This window comes from Labeo rohita, chromosome 24, assembly GCF_022985175.1.
Source record: "Labeo rohita strain BAU-BD-2019 chromosome 24, IGBB_LRoh.1.0, whole genome shotgun sequence".
Lineage (NCBI taxonomy): Eukaryota > Metazoa > Chordata > Actinopteri > Cypriniformes > Cyprinidae > Labeo > Labeo rohita.
In genome coordinates, this window is record NC_066892.1 from 13,798,075 (window position 1) to 13,823,368 (window position 25,294).

A 25,294-nucleotide genomic window follows, 5' to 3' on the forward strand; every position below is an offset into this window, starting at 1 on the left:
CTTCCCTTTGCATGCAGTGGCTTTGTTTAAATAGCAGAACAAACTGACTAAATAGTGCCAAGTCTGACATTAATGATTCAGAAATCCCCTGGTATGTGCTTTGTTGGGAGATTTGATAGCAGTATTTTCAGAAAAAAGTACATTTCTCACACAGAGCTGTAAAATGACTTCAGAGGACTTGTATATGGAAGTATTTTCATATAAATATTATGTTAATAGTTTAAAGTGGCTATTTCCTGGCATGGAGCAATTTAAATAAAAAACAAAATAAATAAATAAAAATAATAATTGTTTTAATTTTAATCAATAGTAATTTTATACATTTTAAATTAATATGTATAAATTATATTGTAGTTATTCTTATATAATATTTAATGTATTAATGAATATTGAACAAAATTATCTATATTAATTTTATAAATTTTAAAATAATATGTATAAATTATATTGTAACTATATTCAATGTATTAATGAATATTGATATTATTTTACCAAAATGTATTTTCAAATATATTTTAGAAATGTAATTATGTAATTAAATTAAAATTACATTAAATTTCTAAAACATATTTAAAAATAAATATTGGTGAAATACATTAATATATTCATGTATTATTATATTTTTATTATATTTCAGTTTAAGCAATTTAAATAAAAAGCAATAAATAAATAAATAAATGTTTTAATTTTAATCAATAGTAATTTTATGCATTTTAAATTAATATGTATAAATTATATTGTAATTATTTCTAATTTATATGTATATATATATATATATATATATATATATATATATATATATATATATATATGTCATGTATTAATGAATATTGAACAAAATGGTAATCTATATGAATTTTATGCATTTTAAATTAATAAATATATATTATATTGTAATTATATTGATATGAATATTGATCTATTGATCTGTATATATTAATTTTATAAATTTTAAAATAATATATGTAAATTATAACTAATTGTAACTATATTTAATATATTAATGAATACTGATATTTTTTTTTACCAAAATGTATTTTCAAATATATTTTAGAAATGTAATTATGTAAATAAAATATATTTAAAAATAAATATTGGTAAAATACATTAATATATTCATGTATTATTATATTTTATTATATAATGAACATTGAACAAAGTTGTAATCTATATTAATTATATAAATTATATTTGAATAATATATAAATTAATAGAATTAATTTAAAATAATAGTAATATGTAATTTTACAAAATGTATTTTCAAACATATTTTAGAAATGTATTTATGTAATTGAATGTATTTATGTCATTTTTTAAATATATTTAAAAATATTAGTAAAATACATTAATATATTTGTATTTATTTATTTTACCAATATGTTTTTTTTTTTTCAATTTATATATTTTATTTCAATTTCAATATATATAAAATTAAATTTCTAAAATATTTTGTGTTAATTTATATATTTAATGTAGAATACAGTCTTATACCTACACAATCTTATTAATCCACACAATGCAAGTTTTGGGATGTCATGAGGGCAAGCACATTTTTCATTAATTTTTGGCAAACTTTATCTTTAAACAACATAGTTTTGACTTTGGAATGTGTTATACTTACATGGTATGACTTTAGATCACTTTTTAAAGAGAGTCATCAAATTAGCCTTGATCCACACACACACACACACACACACAAACATGCTCACTGTTTTTTTTCTCTCCTTTTGTTTGCCTTTTTTCACACAGACACCCTTGCGTACATTAAGTAGACTGCTTGCAGCTGTTTATGGAAGTGTTTGACAGTGATAAATGAGATGCCCCCTCGAGTCTCTGCTTTCCATCACACACACACACATACACACACTCTCGCAGTCACAGACAAAGAGCCGCTGACCCCTATCTATACTGGCTGGGTCCTTCCAGTTCAAAACTGCATACCAGATACACTGTCATCCGAGAGCTGTGTAAGTGTGTGTGTGTTAGGTAGAGTGTGAGCTTTACTGACAGGGTCACCGTTCTGTCCGCTAGAGCATTTGTCAGCTGTGCCACCCTTTAAAATGGCAGCAGGTGCGGAAACATGCCCCCCTCTTCCGCCCGAGGACTCTGCCTGTGTGTGTTTGAGTGTGTGCCGACGTGTGTGTTACGGGAACAACTGGGTAAAGGTTAAATGTTTAGATGTCTCTATATTTGTGGAATGCGATTGTCCGTGCACATCTGTCCGTGTTTTGGGGAGAGGGGCATTTTGGGGGTCTTACCGGGGATTAGCTTCCAGCAAAGAAGAGCTTTAAAGGTCAAAGTTCACAGACTGTCTTTGTCTTCATAGCAGAGGCATTGTGGGGGATGGACAGCAAGTGTACATGTGTGTGTATGCATGTGTGTAGGGTTTTGTTTGTATGAATTGACCTCTCGAGTTTGATGTTGTCCGAAGGTATTTTGCTAGAGGGTTCCATGTTACTCATCTTTTTTGTGTCCTCTCTTTGTAGTATTGTTTATCTTCACTTCTGTGGTTTTAACACACTTCCATCTCTTTTTCCCCTTAGCTTTGGTTTGCGTTTGTAAACGGATTCTCTGGACAGATCCTGTTTGAGCGGTGGTGCATAGGCCTGTATAATGTGGTACGTATGTTTGTATGTATCCACCTTCTTTTCCTGTAGGAGTGAGCATGGCCATTTGTACAAATTTTGGGTCTGGCTTCAGCTCTCACCATCGTTTAGCTATTTTTAGCTGTACAAAACAGCTGATTTTGCTGCTTGATATTGCAAAATGGTGTGTCTTACTATATTATTTGAATGTATTATCTTAATTATGAACACACTGGTTTGTACTGCAAAATGTTTTACCGTTTACTGCACGTTGTTATTCGTCTCATTATTTCCCTATAGCGGATAATGAACCGGAAGTCTCGCCCACAGGCTTACTTCCGCGTTAAAGAATAAGATGGATAGTTTTTAACATTTTATGTTTTTTAACATTTGGTGCACTCCTGACAAGGCTTTGTGTAATTTATAGAGAAGACAGTCCCAGAATGCACTGTGACAAATTCTTTGGAAAGGATCATCTAATATCTTAGATAATTGTCAGTTACAGTGATAGACCAATATATCAGCCAATCTTTGGCCTTTTTTGATTTATCAGCAGATTTTTTTTCAATTTTTTTATGAATGCTTTTTATGAAAGTTCAGTACATTTTTTTCCATTTATATGATATTTAGGAATTCTAAAAATAAACATTTTCAGCATTAAATAAAAAAAATTAATGTAAATTAATTAATTAAATATATACATTAATATATATAAACTGCCCTCCAAAAGTTTGGAAACACCCCTGGCAAAGTGTGGTTTTGGACGATATCAGCATAAATCCTTATCATTTTTTGGTGCAAATACATTTAAGTAACTTGACATTATCATTGAAGACCAGCAATAATAATTTTCATTTTGATTACATAATAATGGCAATATATACATGTCAAAGTCAGACATGCCCCTTTGCCAGCTGTGATGCCTGGTTACTGGTTTAAACTTGGCCCAGGTTTTTAAAAGATTTTTGGGTCCGCACACCTTAATAGCTTCAACAACTGATTGCCAATTAAGTTCAGAATACAATGAATTTAGGCCCAGATTATGCAGAGCTGTAATAGCTGCTAATGCTGGATATTTTGATTAATCAAAACTTTACGTTTTTTTCTATGTATAAACTGTTTATGTAATGAAATATGTTTTCATAGTTTGTGTTGTCCCTTATCAGTGCAAAATTATCACAAATTAAAAAGGATTCATGCCAATATTGTCCAAAACCCCACTTTTCTAGGGCGTTTCCAAACTTTTGAAGGGCAGTGTGTGTATATATATATATATATATATATATATATATATATATATGAATATTTAAATAGAAATTAATAGAACATGACTACACTATTTAGAAGAACAGCATGTGTTTACAATAGAAATCATTACTAAATATTTTTACTCTCACTTTTGATCAATTTTCATGTGTCCTGGCTAATATTGATTTTTATTTTTTTTTTTAAATCTAACTTTTTAACAGTAGTGTACATGCAGTATACCTGATCTCTAGGTATTTGCTTTAGCAATTGAAAAACACATTGCTCAACTACTGATATCAGTGAAAAAAATGTCACTCGAAATATTAGACAAATACACTAAAATAAATACAATAAAAATAGTTTAATAAAAAATAGATATTTTTACAGAATGTTTTGTTTGCTATGTATTGTTATCCTTAAAGGGATAGCTCACAAAAAAAATACTAATTCTGTCATTAATTACTCACCTTCATGCCGTTCCAAGCCAGTAAGACCTTTTTTCATCTTCAGAACACAAATGAAGATATTTTTGATAAAATCCAAAAGCTTTCTGACCTTCCATAGACCACAACACAACTGACACGTTCAAGGACCAGAAAGGTAGTAAAGACATAGTTAAAATAGTTCACGATTTAGCATCATAGACTTGCAAAAAATATTCTCTTAGCTTCATAAAATGAAAGTTGAACCAATGATGTCACATGGACTATTTTATTGATGTCCTTACTACCTTTCTGGGCCTTGAACATGTCAGTTACATTGTGTCTATACAGGGTCAGAAAGCTCTAGGATTTCATCAAAAATATCTTAATTCGTGTTCTGAAGATGAACGAAGAATGAAATTCATCATCCATTTTGGTTGTGTTTTGGTTTAGATACTTACTGTATATATAACATACTCCAACACGTGAACATTCATCTGTTTTTCAGATCTTTACTGCTCTTCCTCCTTTCACACTGGGGATATTTGACCGGCCGTGCAGTCAGCAGAACATGCTACGCTTCCCTCAGCTCTACCGCATCACACAGAACGCCGAAGGTTTTAACACTAAGGTACCACGATTTCAGTAGTCGCCATTTCGATCACAAATTACTCATACTGACACAGCAAATACCTTGAGACTTATAAATCTGTCTGCAGTGAGTGTCAGACTGTTATTATGATCATCACGCTAGTCCACATCCTGTGTTATAATTGATTATCAAAGTCTGATGTGGTTAGCAACATCAGCGTATTGTTTGGCTTGTGACTTCACCAGGGATAAACAGGAGTGCAAGAACCAGCTCTGCTTCCATCCAGATAATAATGAGATTCATGAAGCTGAAATAAGACAGTCATTCATTTACAGCCGCGGATCAGTGTTTGTGTGTGTGTGTGTTTGGGGTGATCTGGGGGACATTGCGCTAGCTGTGCAATTGCAGAGAAACTGTTTGTGTGGGCTGCTGTGTGTATCTTGGCATTAGTTTGTCTTGACTGACTCTCCCCTTCTCCCGTTCCTGCTTTCTGTCCCTCCCTTCCTCTCTCTTTCATTGCCTCTTTCTCTTTTTCTAGGTCTTTTGGGGTCACTGTATAAATGCTCTCATTCACTCCATTATTCTCTTCTGGTTTCCACTCAAAGTTCTGGAGCACGGTAACTATCACAAGCACTCACACGCACACATGTAGACCACTCCAGCTCGAGTGTGTAAACCGTTGAGTGTCTTTCATCGCCCGTTTCTTTCTTCAGACACTCCCTTCGACAACGGCAACAGTGTCGACTACCTGTTCGTGGGGAACATCGTCTACACGGTGAGTTGTCAGCGTGGCATTTACTGCGCCGCAGCTCCATGCCAGTGAGAGGTCACACATCATTTCCTTGCTAGTGCTGTTATTCCATTCGCTGGCCGCCAGTGTTTACACTGTAAACTTGTTAATGTCTCTTTTCGCTGGGTATTCTTGAAAAACGTTCTTGTGGAATGATCCCACAACTTAGAGTAGAAACGACAGGAACTCTGTGAGGAAACTGATCAGAACTGACAAGACCGCTCACCACTGGCTTGTGTGGCCAGTTTATGACTAAAATTCTGCATTTCAAGCCTACCATTTACGGTTCTAACAGTCATTCAACTTATTTTTTTTGCTTGAAATGCTTGGAATGGTTCATTTAGATTTTTTTTTGCCCTTTTACAAGTTTATATTCTATATGAGTAAGCTACATACTAAAAAAAACAATATATTTTTGTGACATTTTAATGTTTTTTTTTAGTATTAACTAAAACTAGACATCTATGGATGTAAAAAAAAAAAAATTAATACTGTCAAATCGATTAATCATATCCCAAATAAAAGTTTGTTTACATTTACAGTATGTGTGTATGCTGTGCATATGTACATAGGAATACATAAAAATGCATAAATATATATTATACAAAAAAATATATAATATATACATTTAATATATATTATATATTAAGAAGCGGTGTGTATATTTATATACGATTATATACAATTAATCACAATTAATTTATTTGACAACCCTAGAAAAATACATATTTTTATAACTCCTAATCAGGTTTTAAATGCAATAAAATTAGTACTGTCAAATTGATTAATTGTAGCCCAAATAAGTTTGTTTACATACACAATATATATGTGACCCTGGACCACAAAACCAGTCATAAGTGTCAATTTTTCAAAATTGAGCTTTATACATCATCTGAAAGCTGAATAAATAAGCTTTCCATCGATGTATGGTTTGTTAGAATAGAACAATATTTGGCTGAGATACAACTATTTCAGTATATGGAATCTGAGGGTGCAAAAAATTCAAAATATTGAGAAAATTGCCTTTAAAGTTTTCCAAATTAAGTTCTTTGCAATGCATATTACTAATCAAAAATTAAGTTTTGATATATTTACAGTAGGAAATTTACAAAATATCTTCATGGAATGTGATCTTTACTTAATTTCCTAATGATTTTTGGCATAAAAGAAAAACGTATAATTTTGACCCATACAATGTATTTTTGGCTATTGCTACAAATATACCCCAGCGACTTAAGACTGGTTTTGTGGTCCAGGGTCACATATGTGTATACTGTGTATATGTATATATAAATACATACAAATACATAAATATATATTATATATAAATATAAATGATAAATACATTTAATATAGATTATATGTCGAAAAATTGTGTGTGTGTGTGTGTATATATATATATATATATATATATATATATATATGTATACAGTATATCTATATATATGTGTGTGTATATACACACCACTTCTTAATATATAATATATAAAATTTCTATATTATATTTATTTATATAGCATATATATTTTTGTAGTTCTGTGTATTCCTATGTATACACTATATATATATATATATATATTTCAGCAAGATTTCAGGCAAAACATATATATTTATGTATATATACGTGTGTGTGTGTGTGTGTGTGTGTGTGTGTGTGTGTGTGTGTGTATATATATATATATATATAATGTAAATATGTTATATGTAAATTAAATATATATATATATATATATAAATATATATATATATATATATATATATATAAACACTTTGATTGTATTTGATTAATTACGATTAATCATGATTAATCAATTTCACAGCCCTAGAAAAATACATATTTTTATAACTAAGTGGTTGAAAGGTTATCAGATTTAAAAAGGATTTGTGAGTTGATGAAAATTTCAAATCTAAATAAATATATATGTTTTAATTAAAACATTTCAGGTAAAACACTTGCTATTTTGTTTTCCCGAATGTGTCATTTGACCATTAACCACCCACGCAAAACCATGCAAATTAGTTTTTAAATTATTCAAATATTAACTTAAAACCTCAGGTGGTACTCAGAGGTTCGACTCAAAAAAAAAGTTTGTGAATTCCTGATCTAAATGAATAGTCACTGTTGAGGAAGCATTTTATAGTAGGGCTGGTTTATAAAATAAGACCACACCAATCGCATAGTGTTTTTTATGGGTTGTTCACATAGGCCTTGTTCTTGTGGTTAAAACCTGGACGGAGTGCAACGGAATGGAACAGTACGCAGGGGTCTTAAGACACATTTTTGACACCCTGCCTTAAAAGCACAATTCTTATTGCACAAAAGCCTTAAAATATTTCACAAAAAGCAAAGCAACTGCCAAAGATATCTGTCTGCACATGTACATAAAACCAGCTTTTTAAAAATAACTTTTATTGCACAAAAATCTCATAATCCTCACATCGCTCACACCAGGCAATTTGAAGTCCAAAAACTGCCTTAAAGTCGATGGTTTTATACACAAGCTGTGTTTTAAAGACATAGCTGTGCAATGCTGGTTCATTATCCTAAAACCATCTCAGAGAAGTTGCATCTCCTAATTCATTCTTTTAAAAGACGCAATGAAATGGAAGTGGAAGATCTTGAGTCTCTTAAGTGAATTGCAGTCAGTTAATCAATGAACTAAGTCTATATTAATTTAATAAATCAGACTACTCTGTTCGTGCCACACTGTTGATTTGCATGCAGCCTGCAAATAAAATTCTAAGATGTATCTCATTATTTCTCTGTGTTTTTTCCTAATCACATTCAGTATAGACTGCAACCCCAAGAAAACATCTTTACATCCACTTTTCAGCCATTAAATCACTATTATTCCCTCCCCACTAGCCAGTGAACTGTATTTCACATACAGCTCTCAGTGCTGTTGTGTTGTGCTTGCCCATCCATTATAAAAATGAGGCCGTGTGCAACCCAGACTATTAAATACAGTACGTTGGGGTTTTTGGAGGCGATACTAGACTCTGGCCATTAAAACAGTAATGAATGAGTCCCATGGGGAGCGAAGTCTTTGTGTGCTGGTATTTTTTTTCTGTTCCTCGCAGGCTTCTGTGTGCGTGTGTGTGCGTACGAGCGATTACTTTAAGGGCTAAATGTGTACTTGTGTTTTAAAGCAGTGTGCGTCGCTAGAGGTGATAGTAAGTCGATGCCTGTGTGAAAGCCCTCATCTGGTTTTTTGTGTTGAGGGTGCACAGAACGCTTTACCAGGATGATGGGTGCATATCATTACTGTTATTTATGACTGACTCTCTATCTCTCGCTCTCTCTCTCTTCCTGGTGCAGTATGTAGTGGTAACTGTATGTCTGAAAGCCGGTATGGAGACCACAGCATGGACAAGGGTACGTCAGTTCCCATCCTCCAACACAAACACACGCACAAACACACACACAGACTCCACACCGTCTGCCATCTGAGGCCAAAGCATTGAGAGTAAATCTGGAATAAAAAGATGTCACATTATGGAATTATTAAGCAAAATCACTTAAAATATTTTGTTTATATATACCAGTCTAAAACATTTTTAATGTTTTTTTTAGAGAATTCTTTTCTGCTCATCAAGCCTGCATTTATTTTGTCTAATATACAGCAAAAGCAGTAATATTTTGAAATATTGTTACTATTTAAACTAACTTTTTTCTATTTGAATATATTTTAAAATGTAATTTATTCCTGTGATCAAAGCTACATTTTTCAGCATCATTACTCCAGTCTTCAGTGTCACATGATCCTTCAGAAATCATTCAAATATGCTGATTTGCTGTACAAGAAGCATTTTTTAGGATTCTTTGAAAGTTTTTAACAAGTAAAATTTGTATTTATTTTTTTATTTTAAAGTCTCTTTATTTATATATATATATTTCTTTGTTCTAAAAATGTTAAAAATTGTAAAAATTAAATTAAAGGGACAGTTCACCCAAAAATGAAAATTCTGTCATTAATTACTCACCCTCATGTCGTTACAAACCCCTAAGACCTTCGTTCATCTAGGAACACAAATTAAGATATTTTTGATTTTGCAACACAACTGACACGTTCAAGACCCAGAAAGGTAGTAAGTACATCATTAAAATAGTCCATGTGACATCAGTGGTTCAACCGTAATTTTATGAAGCTACAAAAATTCTTTTTTGCACAAAGATCACAAAAATAATGACTTTGTTCAATAATTTCTTCTCTTCCATGTCAGTCTTTGACGCACTTTCAAGACAGTACCCCGGCACATGCATTGTAGTTGTGTTGCTGGTTATGCAGGCTCAGAAATCTCTCCAAAACCAGTCAAAAAATGGTGGAAAAAATTAAAATATTGAGAAAATCGCCTTTAAAGTTGTCCAAATGAAGTTCTTAGCAATGCATATTACTAATCAAAAATTAAGTTATGATATATTTACAGTAAGAAAATTTACAAAATATCTTCATTTTTTTGCCATAAAATCAAAATTGATAATTTCAACCCATACAATGTATTGTTGGCTATTGGTACAAATATACCTGTGCTACTTATGACTGGTTTTGTGGTCCAGGGTGACATATATGAATCGAAAGGAGATCAACTATACAACACTTCTATAGGAAAGTCATATATATTCTGGGAAGTGCTTTAGATAGCTGCGGAACATGCTGCTATGTCAGGACATTTCTCCGTCTCCGACGTCGACACTCCTCGTCCGTTCAGCTGTCCTCACACCAGATCTTGTGATGAAGTAGAGCGGCCTTGGAATTCACACGGTGTCCATTACACTTGAAGAAGTCTATATTCAGTGTGAAACTGACCATGACCTGTTTTTCTCTTGTTCTAGTTCTCTCATCTGGCTGTATGGGGCAGCATGGTGCTCTGGATGTTGTTTTTTGCCGTCTATTCTGCGATCTGGCCAACCATTCCTATAGCGCCGGATATGTTAGGCCAGGTGAGTGCAAATACACACACCTGCTCATGTTTGTGCTTTCTCACTCTCCTCCTGTATCTGACTGCCGCCCGGCGCCTGAACGGCCTGCTTTCTGGGTGTTCCGTGTCAGATTTATGGCCCGCCGTCCCATTTCGCAGTCTCCCTGCACCTGCCACGCGGTCACCCGAGCCCCGGGCTTTTACGGCCTGCCCTGGAAGTGTTGACTCAAGCGGGTGGGCTGGTTTGTGCAATGCTACAGACATCTGTGTGTGTGTTTGAATGAGGAATACTCCAGAAGGTTTTTTGCCCTGTCCCTACAGAGATTATAATACACACAGTGGCTCAGATCCATAAAGTCGTGAGTGACGTCGCTGTCTCTTGCCTACTTAGGCTGCATACTAGCTGAATTGAAACATGCAAAGTGCTCATTTGAAACACTCTGTAACAGCTAGAACTCTGTTCGTTATACAAATTATATAACCGATTTAGCATTTTACTATGCTGCAAAACATGCAAGTAAGCATATCAAAAAAGTATTTTTATTAATACATTTTTTTTTGTTTAATTTATTATTAAATTAGTATTAACACCTTTTATTATTGCATTACTATATATTTATAACCAACATTTCTCCTCTTCAACCTTTAAAAAAAACAAAGAAAAAAAGAAATAAATATATATAAATACATCTATAAATAAATATACAATTCATATTCAAAACTTTTTTATACATAATTAATCAAACTTTATATAGAATGTTTGTGTAAATATAATATTAAAAAATATATATATTTATACTGCATTTCTCTTCAGGAGGCCTTGCTTTAAAAAATTACATATAAAACAAAACACATAAAAAAATATTTTGTATTAATTATATTTACAATTAACATTTTTAAAATGTCTCATCTTATTATTTATATATTTTCGAATTTATTACAAAATTTGTATTAACACATTGTATTATTGCATTAATATATATTTATAACCAATATTTCTTCTCTTTAACCCCTTAAAAAGATATAAGTTCTTATATGTATATATGTGTGTGTATGTATATATATATATATATATATATATATATATATACACAACTTAAAAATATTATAAATAATCACCACATTGTACTGTCAAATGATATTTATAATCAGCATTTCTCTTCAAAAGGCCTTACTTCAAAAAAATTACATATAAAACATAAAAAATATAAAATACATTTTGTATTAGCTATATTTATAATTAATATTTTATAATATTTTATAAATAATTTTTTTTTCTTTGTATTAATTTTTCATTTGTATTAACACCTGTGTGTGTGTAAATATTTATTTACTTATTTATTTATTTATTTATAACCAACATTCTCCTCTTAAACCCCTTACAAAATACAGATATAAAACAATTATTTTAAATAAAATAAATATAAATAAAATATAAGCTATACATTTTAATTAATGTACACACACACACAGAAAGTGTATATGTATTTAAAAAAAATACACATATATGTGTATATATACAAATACATATACATATACATATAATATTTAAAGCTGTTAAAAATTACATATAAAACAAAAAAATATAAAATGCGTTTTGTATTAACTACATTATAATTAACATCTTATTTTTTAATGCTATTCCAAGTATATGTAATAAAAATTATAATATATCTAACATTATTATATACTTATTTATATACTTTTTAAATTAAAATAATGATCAACAGATTTTAGTGCTGTATTATATTTATAATGAGCATTTCTCTTCAAAAAAGGCCACCCTACCAAAAATTATATGTATAAAAAAAAGCTAAATAATAAGAAAAGATCAATAAAAATTGGATAAATTACATATATTTTTAATATTATTATATATTAATTAGAATGTTTAGATATTATAAATTAATCAGTTGTGTTTTTAAAAAATTCTTACATTTTACACATTAACACCTTTAAGTATAATTACTATTATACTATCATATATTTTATCATTATGACACATTTTAGCGTTATTTCTATAATTATGTTTTTTGGGTTTTTTCTTGCTTCGTCCACCATCTTGGATATTTCCCCAAGTGATATTTCAGTTCTTTCAGGGATTGTAATGCATACATCTCAGGTGGCAGCATAATTGAAAGTGTGCCTACGGTGCCCTAAAACTCTACATACGGGGGCGACTGGACTGGATTTTTGGACAAAGCTAGTGTATGTGTACTGGGGGAGTGTGGAGCGGTCGGGGGTGGGATAGAGCTCTCTGAAGCCCTCCGGCCCATTAATTCAATTTGTGTCAGAAATCAGGAATGTGCTCAAGTATCACCACAGCTGCTCTCGGAGGGAGAGAGAGAAGGATGGGACATCCCTCTCTCTTTACCCTGCAGCGTTGGCTTTTCTTTCCCCTCTCTATTCAGCCGTTCAGTTTTTAATCTCTCCATCTCTCCATGTAGGCCAAGCTGGGAGCACACTATGCATGTTTTTCCAGAGCTGTATATCAGTGTGTGTATTTTAGTGCGTCTGCTCGTCTGAGAATTCGGGAGGGTTGGTCTGGGGGTGTATACGCAGCTGTCGCGAGGGGATGCCGTCTAATGGTTTTCGGAGTCTATAAGACTCCGTCGGGATATCAGCTGTGGAGGATGCTTATAAGTGGGATCATTTGATTGCACACCGTGAAGTTTTCTTCAGTCTGTTGGATTAGCATTAAAAGTTGCTTTAGGACAATATGTTCCCGTACAAGATGTTTAAATCAATCTTTTTTTTTAATTAAAGGTGGAACAAACGTAATACTCTCATACTAAAATATAATGATTTATGTTATCTAATGCATTTTATTTATTTTGTATATATATTTTGTTTATTTAATAATATATACACAAATTAGATATAAATACATTTATTTATTTACTTATTTATTTGATTTGTTGCATTTGATTTATCTTTATATATTTTATTTTAATATATTAGAGATTTATATATATATATATATATATATATATATTATATTTAATAAAAATCTTACATTTATGTATATAATTTATTGCATTTTATTTTTATATAATTTATTTTATTTTAAATAGATTATATTTATATATAGATATATATAGATATATATAGATACATATTACATATACATGCATATATGCATGTATATATGTGTGCGTGTTTGTGTGTTTCTAATTTAATTATTCTATTTATTTAATTTATCTTCTCTTTAATTTTGTAAAAAATATAATTTTGTGTATGTGTGTGTATATATATATATATATATATATATATATATATATATATATTTATATATATATATATATGTGTGTGTGTGTGTGTGTGTGTGTATATATATATATATATATATATATATTACATTAATTATTATCTTTATTATTGTCTTAATAAAAATTTAATTATACATTTAGTAAAAATGTAAAAAAAAAAATATTATTTATTTATTTATTTTATCTTAAATATTAAAAAAGTATAAATTTAGTAAAATATATATATATATATATATATATATATATATATATGTAGAGATATAGATATAGATATATATATGTATGTATACATTTGTGTGTGTGTGTGTGTGTGTGTACATATATATACATATATATATATATGTACACACACACACACAAATGTATATATACATATATATCTATATCTATCTATCTATCTATATATATATATATATATATATATATATATATGATTTATTGTATTTGATATATGTATTTTTATATATTTTATTTTAAATATATTAACTATACAATTATATGTCTAGATAGGTAGATTTTAGAGAGAGAGAGAGAGAGAGAGAGCGAGATCCTGTGTAAACATTTAGAACGTATGTATAATAGGTTTTAAACAGTTTTGCACAATAAGTTAGCAGTATTAGTCATTCTATTGTTTGACTTCAAGTAGTGACTCATTAGGGTGGAAAAAGACACTTGTAATTGGGTCATTAAACAGAGACGGGGAGGAAGAACTAGAGCAAACAGTAGACAGTAGAGCTAGGTAAACAGGGTAATTGAACTCTCTCTCAGGTCAAAGGTGACACAGTCAGTTAACAGCTGTTGCACGAAGAGAGAAATCCAGCATTGATTGGTGTTGCTGTGTTTGTAAAGCATTGATTTTAAATTGATGATCTGTTTATCTTTGTTGTAGGCTGGCAGAGTAATGCAGTGCTGGAGCTTCTGGCTGGGCCTGATACTGGTGCCAACAGCGTGTTTACTCAAAGATGTGGCGTGGAATGCGTGAGTAATGTCCCACACACATACACACACCAGTGTATTTATGGAGAAATTACAGTGTGATTGAGCAATATGTGTTAGTCACTCGCATAAACAGACTGACAGTTTCTCACTTCGTCTTGCTTTGTGTGTATGTCTGCCTGCCTGCAGAGGACGACGCACAGTGAAGAAGACTCTGCTAGAGGAGGTGCAGGAACTGGAAGCTCGGGCTGTGGACCCTGGGGCAGCCGTCCTCAGAGATGCCAGCGGCCGCAGGTGTGTCCCTAAATATGCCTTGATGTAAACCAACCCATCTATAAACTCTAGGGTTGTGTATTCCCACCAAAGTCATGCGTGTGGCGATATATCGTCATACTGATGTTTCGAGCACAGCCCTAGTATTACCTCAGGTTGATTTACAGGTTGTTTTAATATAGGTTCAGGCAAATGCATCATTTCTTTTTGTTGTGTTGTTAACTCTGTTTTAAAACTTAGTGAGCTGACTTGCTATCTACATAGGCAGTTGTCTTTTATAGCAGAATACTAACCGTAATGAAAGTGACTGAACGTAGGCAGTACCGTCATACAAACAGCAAAGTGCATGAGTAATAATTGAGTAATAATAGAGAAAATGACACAATACCTGAAGGCTAAATTGAAATAATAACAGCACACAAAAAATAGATAAAATAGACAAAATAATGTATATTTTATTTTTAAAATATATTTGTATTGTTTTTTTTTTTTTCGTTTTTTCCCCTTATTTAAAAAAAAAGTATTTTATTTTTATTATAAAAATATTATATTTATTTATTTACCATTTATCTTTTTTCACTTGACTAAAAATAATAATTATATTATATATTATTTAATTAATAATAATTTCATAATTGTAATAATTTATTATTATTATTGTTATTATTAATCATAATAGTGTATTAAAATATATGTAAAATATTTAAAAGTTACATTTAAATTAAATTAATTGACAATTATTAACATTTTACTTATATTTTACATTTTTAAAATTAATTTATTATCTAATTTTAATTTAGCGCTGTCAAATGATTAATCGTATCCAAGTTTTTGTTTACATAATATGTAGATAAAATAGATATAATAGATATTTTTTTATTCTAAAAATATGTATATTTTATTTTTGAAATCTAGAATTTTTTATTTATTTTTTTTACCTTATTTAAAAAAATAAAACACATATTTTATTTGTATTATAAATAATAATATTCATTTATTTACAGTTTCTCTTGCTTTGTCCACCATATTTTTTCACTTGATACTTAATTAATAATAATTTAATAATTGTAAGAATTTATTATTGTTATTATTTTTAATAATAATGTATTAAAATATATGTAAAAAAAAAAATCAAAATAATTGAGTTACATTTAAATTAAATTAACTGACAATTATTAACATTTTACTGATATATTTGACTTTTTAAAATTAATTTAATATATAATTTTAATTTAGTGCTGTGATTAATAACGATTATTCAAGTAAGTTTTTGTTTACATAATATATGTGTGTATACTGTGGGTATTTATTATGTATATATAAACACACACACAAACAGTATGTATTTTGAAAATATTTACATGTATTTACATATATATTTATATGCATATAATTGTTATTATAATAAATATATTTAATATATAAACATAACATATTTTTCTTAAATATATACATGTGTATATTATGTAAACAAAACGTTTATTTTAAATGCAGTTAATCATGATTAATCATTTGACAGCACAAAATTTTATATTAATTTAGATTAATTTTTATAATAATGTATAAATGTAAAATTTTTAATTAATTGATGATTATTAATTATTTTACTTACATATTTGACATTTTAAAAATAATTTTAATATATGATTTTATATTAATTTATATTAATTTAATAATAATGCATTAATAAATACATTTTAAAAAATGTAAATTACTTGACAGTAATATTTCAATTAAACTAACAAATATTAACATTTTTACTTATATATTTTACATTTTTTAATTTTATCAGTGATTCTATATTAATTTAGATTAATTTACAGTTAGAATTGTTGAAAATAAAATTCTCAATTTAATATATGATTTTAAATTAATTTTGATTTATTTACAGTTAGAATTGTTGAAAATAAAACACACATTTAAATGCCGAAATTGATTTTTTTTTGTTTTATATTGCTTGTTACAGGAGGAAGCTCACTAGGTTTTGGAGCTGATTGATTGTGTTCATGATTTGTTGATGTCTTCATATTGTTCGTGAATTAGTTTGTGGATGTGTGTTTGTTCATTGTGACCCTGTACCCCTTACCTGAACGCCCACAGACCCAAACCTGAGGATTCATAGACTCATAGAGTCAAAGGCAGGCATGTGCAGGTAGAACCAACAGCCTGAATCTCTCTATAGGATTTGCAGTGACCTATTTCAACCTTCCCTCAAACCTCCTTTCATCGCCATCATCACATGACTCTTCTTTCACTTTTATCTTCCCATTTCACGTTCTACGACGTCAGGCTGCCATGAGCTGGTCAGGTTTGCGTAGCTAAAAGCTCTGGGTGTGTGTAGCCTCCTTAAGATCGTAGCTCTGTGCATGTGTTTGTTTTCATACTGTGTGTTTGTGGCTTGCGTGGAGCGATCGCATGGATTTAACAGTTTAGCCCAGAGATATTACTCCACATATTGCGTTTGGTGTACAGCCCTATATGAGACAGGAACTTGGCAGACCGACGTGTAGTCTCATGTCGTTTTTTTGTAATACCTTGGAGTGTTTCGTGGTCTTTAGGCCACTAATTTATGGCCGGGGAGTTGACAGAATGGACTTCTAATCAGAGCGATGTTGGCCGTAAGCCCTGTTTGGGTTTACCCCCTCATTCCCCCAGAGCAGAACACTTAACCTCATTTGTTTCAGTAAATATCCAGCTGTAAAAAGCATAATGGTTGTAAGTCATCCTGAACGAGTGGAGAAATCCACCGAATGATTAAACGTCAGCTTGAATTCGGCATCATCGGGCAGAGCCCGACACAAATATCCTAGGCGTTGAGATTCAAAGCTCTGTTTACCCAAAAAGACCCCAACTAGCCCTGCCGGACAAAAGCGAAGTATTTTCCAAACTACTAGCCAAGCCCGGACTCATACGTGAGGGACGTTTCGAGGGAAACAAGTTATTGAAAATCTGATTAATCAAAACAACAGTCTGATATTCCACAAATTGTCCACGTTCCAGAGAAACGACAAAGGAAAAAAGAGCTCCGGTTACCGGCGAGCCGATGCGTCATTCCATCCTTTTATTTCTTTATTTATCCATTCATCATCCCCGTCTTTCAACCGGTCATCTGTTTTGCAGACGTAGTTTTCGTTGGCCGACGTTCTGCCATATCTCATATACTGTTGCTGAATTTTTTTTACAACGCAGCCAAATGAATGCCACGTCCTTCCCAACGATAACAGTGCAAACGGTCCCCTTCGTAGCTCTATATGAGCCTGAGCTGTAACCTTGAGAAGTTTGGCCTTCCTCCATGACAACTGGTTTTCGGATCACTCTTTTCTTTTATGGATGAGGGGAAAGATCGCTTTCATCTGATTTACAGAGAAACATCGTAGACTGATTGTTCTACATGGAACGTGTTTATCAAAGACGGGGTCGGGCTTCTTTGATTCCTCTTTGTTTCCAAACGTCCCGCAAAATACCTTCGGATTCGGTTTCCAGAATTGAAATCCTGCCGTTTTAGGGATCAGTTCACTTCCAGAACAAAACTTTACAGATAATTTACTTACCTCCCTTGTCATGCGAGATGTTCATGTCTGTCTTTCTTCAGTCGTAAAGAAATTATGTTTTTTGAGGAAAACATTTCAGGATTTCTCTCCATATAGTGGACTGATATGGTGACCCCGAGTTTGAACTTCCAAAATGTAGTTTAAAAGCAGCTTTAAAGGACTCTAAACAATCCCAGCCGAGGAAGAAGGGTCTTATCTAGCAAAACGATTGGTTATTATAAATTTTTTTTTAATTATAATTTATATACTCTTCTAGCTTTGCATGTTAGGGTGTGTCAAAAAACTCCCATCTCATTTTCTTCTCCAACTTCAAAATAATTAAATAATTTAATAATTGTACTAATTTATTATTATTGTTATTATTATTACTAATAGTGTATTAAAATATATGTAAAGTATTTAAAATAATTGACAGTTAAATTTTAATTGATTGACAATTATTAACATTTTACTTTAATATGGATTTAATTAATTAATTTAATATATAATTTTAATTTAGTGCTGTTAAATGATTAATTGCAACTAATCACATGTATATCACAGTGTATATTTTATAAATAATAACAGCACACAAAAATAGATCAAATAGACCATTTTTTATTTTAGATTTAGTTCATTATTTTTATTTAAAATTTTATTTTATTATAAAAATATATGTATTTACCATTTATCTTGCTTTGTCCACCATCTTTTTTCACTTGAATAAAAATAATAATTGTAATATTTAATTAATAATCATTTAATAATTGTAATAATTTATTATTGTTGTTATTGTTTTTAATAATAATGTATTAAAATAAGGCAAATATTTAAAATAATTGACAGTTAAATTTAAATTAAATTGACAGTTATTCACGATTATTCGCATCCAAGTTTTTTTTCATGTGTGTATATTTTTTTTTTAATATTTACATGTATTTACATTTATATATATATATATATATATATATATATATATATATATATATATATATATATATATATATATATATTTGTTTTTTTTTAATGCATATAATTGATATATATATAAATATATTTAATATATAAACATAATATATACATGTATGTCTGTGTATATATACATAATAAATATACACAGTACACACACATATTATGTAAACACAATTTTTTTGATGTCCTAATTTATTTTCGATGTCCTGTATCACTGTTTTACCTTTTTTTGTAAAGGGCGTTTGATCTTGTTTGCATATTCACTTTGTAAACACTGGGTCGGTACTTCTGCAGAGATGCAGGACGATTTTGAAGTTGAAGGGGAAAATGAGATGGGAGTTTTCCAACATACCCTAACTGTATTGACCCGGAATACACACAGTTCACGCAGAGCTAGACAAGACAAGCATTTGAGGTTAAAAAGTATATAAATTGTCAATTTTTTTAGAAAATAACCAATCGATTTGCTAGATAAGACCCTTCTTCCTTGGCTGGCATCGTTTAGAGCCCTTTAAAGCTGCATTTAAACTGCATTTTGGATGTTCAAACTCAGAAGTCCACTATATGGAGAGAAATCCAGAAATGTTTTCTTCAAAAACCATTCTTTACGACTGAAGAAAGACATGAATGTCTTGGATGACAAGGTGGTGAGTACATTATCTGTACATTTTTGTTCTGGAAGTGAACTTCTCCTTTAATTTAGCAACCAGAGACTTCTTTATTACCTGCATTCATTTCAGGATAAGTATCTTTTGAATGCTTCTCACGTTGATCGATTTTGTTTGAAGGCTTGGAGAGCTTCAGGATTTAGTGCTGTGGAAATATTCAAAGAGATGTTTTTGGATCGCAGAGCGACATTTAACATTGTTTAGGAGTGCTTTGGGAAGCCATTTCTTAGAATCGTCCGCGTATGTGTGTGTAAATGTGTGTTCTGCTCGAGTGAGCGTCATTAGGAGGATCTGCTGTATTATTCAGCGGCAAAGTGTGTTAGAAACGCATGTGGTTTGACCTCTAGCTGTCGTGTGTGGCATATGAGCCAGTAACTGTACTGCGATTGGTGGCTTAACTTGTCCGTCTCTTGTTTGTCCAGTCTGAACGAGCGTGCCCACCTGCTGACGCGGGTCTTTAGGAAAACGCCTTCCAGCGTGGGACGCTCAAACTCTGTGCAGCAGACCGTGTCACGTAAGTGCATGTTCCTCACGCCCTTTTTTACACCTCACACCCACGGAGATCTGCAGAACCTGTACAGCTGCAACTAATTATTATTATCATCATGGTTAATCTGTCAGTTGTCAGAGCTGACAGACTTATGAGTTTCTTGTCTGAACTAATGAAAAAAAAGTAACAAAATTAATGTCACATTGATTAATCAGATAAAACAGGCAAGTTTTATTTTCTGTATTGTATTTAAAAAAATGTTTTGGGGTTGGTTAAAAAAAAAAAAAAAAAAAAAAAAATGCCAGTTGTCGCTTATGCTCACCAAGACTGCATTTTTGATCAAAATAGTACTATTGTCAAATCTAATTATAATTTCAATACAATTTTTATAGTAATATGTATTTTAAAATATAATATATTTTTGTAATGTCAAAGCTGAATTTTCAGCAACCATTACTCCAATTTCAGTGTCACATGATAATTCAGAAATCATTTATATGCTGATTTGATACTCAAAAAAAAAAAAAAAAAAAAAAAATTTTTTTGGTATTTATTTATTTTATTTTGTGTGGAAACACAAATATATATATATATATATATATATAAAATGTATTTTTTCTTCAGGATTCTGTGATTAAAAGTTGAAAGGCATTTTTGTAAATAAAATTTTTTGTAACATAATAAATGTCTTTACTATGACTTAATGTGTCCTTGCTGGATAAAAGTATCAAAAAAAAAAAAAAAAAGTTACTGACCCCAAACTTTTGAACAGTAGCATACATATATGATTTAAAAATATATATATATATATGTAAATAAACAATTTCCTGTTATGATCAGTGTTGAAAGGATTTAGTTCTAATTAATTTTTATTTTTATTATTTTTAAAATATTTTTATTTATTTTATCTGTGATGAATGTGAAGTTGAAAGCCATTTATTTAAAATAGAATTTTTTGTAATATAAAAATGTCTTTACTATGACTTAATTTTTCCTTGCTGAATAAAACAATTTTTTTATAAATTTTAAAAAAGTTACTGACTCTGAATATTTAAAAAGTAGTGTAAATATATGATAAAAAATAAATGTATAATTTCCTTTTATTATCAGTGTCATTTTTATTATCAGTGTTGAAAAGTTTTGGTGCCTTTTTATTTATTTATTTATAAACTTTTGAACAGTAGTGTAAATATATGATGAAAAAAATACATATAAATAATTTATTTTTATCAGTTTCCTTTTATTATCAATGTTGATAGGTTTTGCTGTTTAATTCTTTATTTCTTTATTTCTTTATCTATTTATTTATTTATTTTCTTCCGGATTTTGCGATAAACATGAGGTTGAAAGGCATTTATTTAAAATAGATTTTTTTTTTTGTAACATAATAAATATCTATAAATAATATTTATTTATTTGTGGAAACCATTATATATTTTCTTTAGGATTCTGTGATAAATGTGAGGTTGAAAGGCATTTTTTTAAATAGACTTTTTTCGTAACATAATAAATGTCTTTACTATGACTTTTAATTTGTCCTTGCTGAATAAAAGCATCAGTTTATTTAAAAAAAAACTTTTGAACAGTAGTGTAAATATATGATTAAAAAATAAATATAAATAAATATTTCGTTTTATGATCAATTTCCTTTATCAATGTTGAAAGGTATTGCTGCTTGTTTTTTTGTTTTTTTTTATTTATTTATTTTCTTAGGTTAAAAGTCATTTATTTAAAATATATATATTTTTTGTAACATAAGAAATATCTTTACTATGTCTTTTAATTTGTCCCTGCTGAATAAAAGTATTGATATATATTTTTTTAAAGGTTACCCCAAACTATTGAACAGTATTGTAAATATTATGATTAAAAAATAAGTATAAATAAATAAATCATTTCCTTTTATGTTCAATTCATGTTACATAAATTATGTATTTGTTTATTTATTTATTAATTTTTTTGGTTTGTTTGTTTTCTTCATGATTCTGATAAATGAAGTCAACAGGCATTTATTTAAAATAGATTTTTTTAACGTAATTGTTGTTACCATGACTTTTAATTTGTCTTTGCTGAATAAAAGTATATTTTTTATACTTACTGACCCCAAACTTTTGAACAGTACTGTAAATATCTGATAAAAAAAAATAAATATAAATGTATGAGTTTAATCATTGCTATAAAAATAGAAATGTTATATTATAAATTGTTTATCCTCAGTTTTAGAGCTGCAACATTATGACCTGCATTTTTCAGACCCACTTAAATATTTAATGTTGACTGTTTTCATGATCCGTGTTATCTAATATGAATATTGTGAGAAAAATAATTGTTGTGTATCGACAGCACAGCTGTGCTTTGATTGTCACACATACAAATATCCCTATAATAAAGTCTAACGACTGTTTTCTCTTCCGATAGATGGATATGCGTTCTCACAGGAGGAGCATGGCGTGGTGTCCCAGTCCCAGGTTGTTCGCTCCTACGACACCACCCGTCAGCGGCCCAGTCTGTAGCTGTTGCCGCAACAGCGACAGCTGGTAAAGACTTTTAATGACACACCTGTGCTGGGTGATCCTGCTGTGGCCTTTAAGCTGAACTAAACTGAACTGGGCACAGCTAGCGCAACACTCGGCCCGAGCTACATAACACACCGCCTCCCGACGAGGGAGTGGATTTACAGGAAACGTTGGGTTGGGGGTGGGCGGGTATACTCTCACACGGAAACGGCCAGTCGAAACGCACTTCACACGAACGGACAGGCGAAAGGAGCCAAGTAGCATCCGGAAGCGGAAGCCAGAGACAATGGCGTCGCTATCACGAGTCACAAGACTGCGTCATTTGGTTGTATATCGTGCGGGTGCGTGTTTGCATCTGCGTATATATCGAGAAGGATGTGCATATGGCTTGTCTGTTGCACTCACTATTATCCGTCGTGTCGGTGGCGGGGCGGCTTTTTGCGCTTCTCGGTGTGTCTGCATGTGTGTGTTTTCGTCGAGTCCTAGCGTCTGCGTGTCCAGAGATGGGAGTTTGGCGTATCCGTCATCACCGCGGCGAAGCGGGAGGGGAGGCCGCTCTAAACAAACACAAAACAGCCACCCACATGCATACACACTTTTTGGAGGAATGCCCATTGCCGACCTGAGATGGGGGAGGTGTGGCTTACAGATGCCGCAGACACACGCATGCACGCACACGCATGCACCGTTCCCATCCAGCGAGGCTGCCAAAACACACAGCGACTCCTCTGAGGCGGAACCCCCACCCTGCAGCATGGAGCTTCCCAGCTTACCACACACACACAAATACACCTTCTCTCGCTCTCTGTCTCACCTAATCTTCTACTTAATGGCGGCCTCTGTATCTTAGAGCTCATGTTCTCTCCGTCTGCCTCGCTCTTTTATTCTCTCTCTTTTTCCAGATCGGCAATCTCCATGTCTCCTTGTTCTCTTGGTCTAGTTATCCTTTCATTCCCTCTCCGTTCCAGTCGGTGGCTGCTGTGGATCACAGCTGTAGCTTTTGCTTTGTCCGCTTTCACTCAACCTGTCGGGTTTCTGGACCGTTTTGTCAAATAAACTGGACTTGTGACTCTGTGTCATTCTCTTTTTAAGCCCCGCTTTTGTCCTGTTATTGCGATGAGTCATTTCAGGGAAATTCGTAGTGTTGTTCAGTTTAAATGTGTTAATTCACCGTTACAAATATGACTTGTTTTCTTCTGTGGAACAGAAACGGAGGAGCAGGGTGTCTGCAGGATTTTTTTTAAATCAAATTTGAAGGAATAATTCATGCAAAAATGAAAATTCTGTCATTAATTACTCACCCTCATGTCGTTCCAAACCCATAAAGACCTTGGTTCATCAAGGAACACAACCCTTTCTTTCTTCAGTCGTAAAGAAATTGTGTTTTTTGAGGAAAGCATTTCAGCATTTTTCTCCATATAATGGACTGCTATGGTGCCCCGAGTTTGAACTTCTAAAATGAGGTTGTAAACGATCCCAGCCAAGGAACGAAACGATCGGTTATTTTCATAAAAAATAATACAAATTATATACTTTTTAATGTCAAACGCTCGTCTTGGCTTGCTCTCATGTTCTCATCTCTTGTTCTCCCTCAACTTCAAAATCGTCCTATATCGCTGTTTTATCTTTTTTTGTTAAGGGTGTTTGATCTTCTTTGCATGTTCACTTTGCAAAGACTGGGTCGGTACTTTTGCAGTGATGTAGAATGATTTTGAAATGATTTTTGAAGTTGAGGGAGAAAATACAATATGAGTTTTTCGTCATACCCTATTTGTCTTGAGCCAGAATACACAGAGTTCAGTCAGAGCAAGACAAGACAAGCGTTTGAGATTAAAAAGTATTTCAGTTGTATTATTTTTATGAAAATAGCTGATCGTTTCGTTAGATAAGACCCTTCTTCCTCAGCTGGGATCGTTTACAACTGCATTTGGGATCGTTTGAAGCTGGATTTAAACTGTATTTTGGAAGTGCAAAATTGGGGCACAATATCAGTCCATTATATAGAAAAATGATGAAATGTTTTCCTCAAAAAACATAATTTCTTTACGACTGAAGAAAGAAAGACATGAACATCTTGGATGAC

The 25,294-nt window shown here is 31.3% G+C and overlaps 1 protein-coding gene across 10 annotated transcripts in view; it reads left to right on the forward strand.

Moving 5' to 3' along the window:
- Nucleotides 1-24,285, forward strand: part of atp8a2 (ATPase phospholipid transporting 8A2) — an 84,575-nt gene extending 60,290 nt beyond the window's left edge. For all 10 annotated transcript variants that reach the window (XM_051098536.1, XM_051098537.1, XM_051098538.1 and 7 more), the window contains 10 exons: nt 2,544-2,618; nt 4,764-4,886; nt 5,386-5,464; nt 5,561-5,622; nt 8,957-9,013; nt 10,472-10,579; nt 14,716-14,804; nt 14,952-15,056; nt 20,628-20,719; nt 23,114-24,285. In XM_051098536.1, coding sequence (XP_050954493.1) covers nt 2,544-2,618; nt 4,764-4,886; nt 5,386-5,464; nt 5,561-5,622; nt 8,957-9,013; nt 10,472-10,579; nt 14,716-14,804; nt 14,952-15,056; nt 20,628-20,719; nt 23,114-23,208 — 885 coding nt within the window. In that variant the 3' untranslated portion in view covers nt 23,209-24,285. The remainder of the gene's footprint in view (nt 1-2,543; nt 2,619-4,763; nt 4,887-5,385; nt 5,465-5,560; nt 5,623-8,956; nt 9,014-10,471; nt 10,580-14,715; nt 14,805-14,951; nt 15,057-20,627; nt 20,720-23,113) is intronic.
- The last annotated feature ends 1,009 nt before the right edge of the window (nt 24,286-25,294 follow it).